We start from the raw sequence: 4608 nt of genomic DNA, 5'->3' as shown, positions 1-4608 counted from the left end.
CACACACACACACACACACACACACACACACACACACACACACACACACACACACACACACTACTGACACAACCACACACACACATCTACATGAGGCAAATTAGAAAGGGTTTGAGACTTTATTTTGGACCTGATTTATTATTAGTAATGAAAAGCAGCTGATGTTCACAGAATACAGCAGTTTGTCTGTGAGGACTCGAACACACAGCTCTGGAGGTGTGGAGGAGAATATGTGATGTTCTTTACGATGTGAGATGAACGGCGTGTCGTCAGGTGTTTGTGACGCTCAGGCGTTTATGTTTGTGTGTGTGTTTCAGGCTGAAGTCTCCAGCTGAGCAGCGGGCCGAGATCTGTGAGGATTATTCGCCCTGTCGTCTGTTCGCGCTGCACTACGGATCACAGATGGCCTATCAAACGTATTTCAGCGCTCAGCAGCTCAAGCCCAACCCACATCTGCGTCGCTACTGAGCCCCGCCTCCACACTTGCATACGACCAATCAATCTCTTCTTTTAAATAATCACTGTCTGATCGATTAAGCCCAGACACCTATTCACAAATACATGTGCTTCTGTGCGTCATGGGTTTGCTACTAACATCCTCTTGCTCTCTGACGACGGGCCGGTCTGCCCAGATATTTACACAAAACTGACAACTTCACACATTCACAATTACTCAAATCTAAAATCATGACGGCGCCTGAATTTCTTGATAATCTGCATTTCTTAATAGCTACAAGAATGAGTAGTCAGATGACAATGTTCCCAGACAAGACATGAGTGGTTTTAAATGTGATGCAGCAGTAAATCTGATCACTTCATTTGTCCTTGTTTATTACAATTAAACTCCTGCAAACCTTCATCTGCTCGTTATTGGACATTATTTCATGTTCATCTGCTGACCTCGGTCAGTCGCTCTGGATCTCGTCAAGATCCACGTGTACAAGCGGTTTATTCTGAGCGGCCTGAACGCCGATCGCTGAAAACTTCTGCAGGTTTGTGGCCTCTGCGCTCGAAAGAGTCAGAACTCAGATGGTGAATAAATAGCAGCATGTCACGGCTGGAGAAGCAGAGCCAGTTCATCATAGTCCAGCATCTGAACCCTCGACACTCACTCACACACACACACACACATTCACACTCTCTCTCTCACACACACACACACACACACACACATTCATACTCACACACACACACACACACACACTCACTTTGTTGTTTTTGAAAACCTTTTTGTGTTCATTATTCTGTGTTCACAGCTGTGGTTTCCAGGCTCTGATTCCAGAAGAAACACTCAGTGTCCCTTAAAAGAGAGAGCGCTGCCACGTGAGTCATCTGGTATTTGTGGATTCAACTCTGTGTAAAGATCATGCACAGTATATATAGATATCATTAGTGTTGACATGCATAATTGAAGTGATAACTCCACCAGAACATCATGTCAGCTCCTCCATAGGAGAGAAATTCCCTGAGCCTGATCCAAATGAAATCTCCATCTGATAGACGGGTGCAGATGGCGAAGAATTAAATGTCACCACGTTTGGTAAAGTGAATGCGCAGTGTGACTCTCTCCCATCAGCCTTTGTTCCAAGCGTTTGTTCTGCCTACAATTGCACAATCATGTGGAAGCTTGTTTCTGCACGGGATGGAAAAAAAAAGAAAAAAAAGAATTGTAAGATAAAAAAACGAGATATACAGTACATAATTGTGAGGAAAAAAAAGTTGCCGTTACCTTTTTTATTTTTATTTATTCTGTGGAAGAAACAAGCTTCCTTACATTCCCACTGAACTCGAAGGCAGTGTGACATTTATCGATCACAAAGAAGGAACTGCTGTGCAATGAAAAATTTCAAAGATGGCTGGTAAAATGAGAGAAATGTCCATTATAAATATTAAAACTGAACTGCTGTATTATATCTTTATGAGTTGGAGTGTGAGGAACACTGTTCACACAGTGAGCTGCTGCCCGTTTCTCTCTAACTGTACACCAGTCGGCTCCGTAGGTTCTGGACCTGGTCTTACTGTTGTCTAATGTAAGCAGGATCTATGGTGTGGCTGACTGACAGCACCGTCTCTGTGCCGCTCGCTCCTGCAGGTGGAGGTGATATCTTGTCCTCGAGCTCTGCTACAGTTCGTGGCTCTGTTCTGCGTTGGGAGCCTCTCTGCCCCGCTGACCAATCAGATCCCTCTGTCTCTCTGTGCTGGCGAATCCACACGCAGAACTCTTACTGTGTCCCTGCCCCCAACGCCAGCCTCCACGGGACGAAACTGGTACGTGACCAACACACACACACACACACACACACACACACACACACTACACACACTCACACTCACTATAACACTTCACACATGCATTTTCATTCATTCATAAGCTATAATGGATGCAATAACATTTTAGTTCAAAAATGTAAGTGCCATTGTTTAAAAAACATGCTTTATTGACTAACGTTTCATAGACGTTCAGTTATGCTTTCAAATTTCATGCCACTGGTAGCCTCTGTAATTTCTTTGATTACTACACTACTTGTGCATTCACAGTTCTGTAATGATAGAGTTTACTCAGGCCGAAGAAATGGTTTTGTACGACGAGTCTAGCCTGTTTTCTCTGACATGATCTCCCCGCTGTACTTCAGGAATCATCACACTCTCGACCCAGTGTAGTATATGTGCAGACATATATCTGCTTATATGCAGCGTGGACATTATCTATATGGACACCTAATCAGTATTCTAAAAACCATCTTATCTATTATTTAATTAATGAAAGATCATGAGTAAGATTAAATAAGATCAAATCTGTCCATTAAGGGGAACCCAGATTTCACATTTCTTCAGCACCAAATACAAATGACTTCAACACAATGTATGGTTATAAAATATGACATTTATTCACATATATAAGAAAATAATTAAAAATGACTTGGCTTAAAGTAGGATATCATTACATTCTTTTCTTAGTACTGAAGTGTAGTTTGTACAGCTTCTCTTGATGCGTAAACAACAACTTCTCTCTTAACATCATGTTCTCTTCAGGTTGACCTGCAGGTTTACAGGGTTAGAATAATAACCTGAAACTAACCATCAAGGAACTATAAGTTATTTTAGGTTATTTAATAATAACCACGCAACGTTCTGGGAACATTACTGTATGGTTACAAAACATTATAACCGAAAAAGTTCTCCTGATGTTACCATTTGATTCCCAAAAAACTAGCGTTAAGGAAATATTCTGTGTTTGCTGGGTCTCTGTTGATCTTTATCTCTCAATGATTGTATGAACATATAAACCTGTGAAACAATATTGAAGTAGATTAGTCACGCTAGTCTAAACCTCGCCTGCTTTACTAAATGAAGCGAATGAAATATCAGACACTAGCGATGCGCGCGTTTGAAGCACCGCCTCGTGAAGCTTCGAAGCCTCTGCGAATCATTTGTTTCGAATCAGTGATTCAGAGCGCGAATCACACTGCCAGAGTCACGTGACTTCAGCGAACGAGGCTTGGTTACGTCACAACTCTTTCTTGATGTCAGTGGTGTGCTGTTGGGGGCGATGCTCTCTGTAAACCCGTGAGTCCAGCGAGTTCACTGAGACCAGAACAGCGTCTGAGGGGTTTACCTGATCTCGGATCAGTTTCAGCTATTTGTAGACCAGTTAACCAGTCGTTTGTGTGCTTAAAAGAACGAGAAGTGGCTGATAGTCTCTTACTGGCCTCTATATACAAGCTCTCCATAAAACAAACAAAACAAGACCTGCTCATTAATAATAATAATAATAATTATTATTATTTGTTTTAAATCACGTTTACAGACTCTTACTATTTAATGGCATTTTATTATTTTAATTGCATTTATTATATTAGACTTTCAAGAAAGTATTTGCAATGGGTTTGTAAAAGCTGTTTTTAAGCATGTTTTAGCCTGGGTTTTTGTTGCATTTACACACTTTTGACCATTCGAGCGCTTCGAAACACTGAATCATTTTGATTCGAAGCTTCGAAATGATTAATTTCTCTCATCACTGTCAGAAACCATAAACATAGAGTCAAGAAAGAGAAATACGATCGCAACATTCATATTAGATGAGAACGTTTAATAATAATAGCACATTCTTCGTTCGTCTGATCAGCTGAGCAACACGTTTTCTCTACATATCGTTCTTGTAACTGCGCGCTGCTGTCGATTTAAATAATAAAAGTCCGGAAGCGGAAGTGACGTGTGTTCAGGAGCAGTGGCGTGATTCTGCTCATTGCAGGGAAGATGGCTAGCGCTTTTGGACGCGTTTGTTGACGAGTGATAAACGTGAATATTAGACATCTGTTTAAGCGACTGAGGTGAGTTTGACTTGAACCGATTCTTCTCCCGCTGCATTAATATTCATATCATATCTGCGCGTGTGTTCAGTGTGTTCATGAAGCGCTGTTTTTACTGACCCACACAATCATAGAAGAGTGTTTGATATGCGCCAGTTTCTCATGATTAGCCATGTTTAGATCGTTTATTGTGCAGCATCTTCGTGAGATATTGACTGATGTTTAACTGTGTGTGTGTGTGTGTGTGTGTGTGTAGCCGCTGGCGTCTCTGTCTCTGGCAGACTCAGGGCTGGAGGGG

General features: G+C 41.6%; 2 protein-coding genes across 4 annotated transcripts in view; both read left to right on the top strand.

Annotated features, from left to right (window-relative positions):
* mgp (matrix Gla protein) overlaps positions 1–848 on the top strand; it is a 5225-nt gene extending 4377 nt beyond the window's left edge. For 2 of the 3 annotated variants that reach the window (XM_016444901.1, XM_016444900.1), the window contains one exon: positions 318–848. In XM_016444901.1, the coding sequence (XP_016300387.1) occupies positions 318–468 (151 nt within the window). In that variant the 3' untranslated portion in view covers positions 469–848. The remainder of the gene's footprint in view (positions 1–317) is intronic. The other variant, XM_016444902.1, reaches the window with a different exon arrangement.
* A 3159-nt stretch (positions 849–4007) lies between these two features.
* Positions 4008–4608, top strand: part of wbp11 (WW domain binding protein 11) — a gene marked incomplete at its 3' end in the record, with an annotated part of 6295 nt that continues 5694 nt past the window's right edge. Inside the window, exon 1 of the mRNA XM_016444896.1 lies at positions 4008–4331. The remainder of the gene's footprint in view (positions 4332–4608) is intronic.

The sequence above is a fragment of the Sinocyclocheilus anshuiensis genome, unplaced genomic scaffold (genome assembly GCF_001515605.1).
Source record: "Sinocyclocheilus anshuiensis isolate Anshui unplaced genomic scaffold, SAMN03320099.WGS_v1.1 scaffold3404, whole genome shotgun sequence".
Taxonomy (NCBI): domain Eukaryota; kingdom Metazoa; phylum Chordata; class Actinopteri; order Cypriniformes; family Cyprinidae; genus Sinocyclocheilus; species Sinocyclocheilus anshuiensis.
This window is presented reverse-complemented; position numbering and strand designations above follow the sequence as displayed.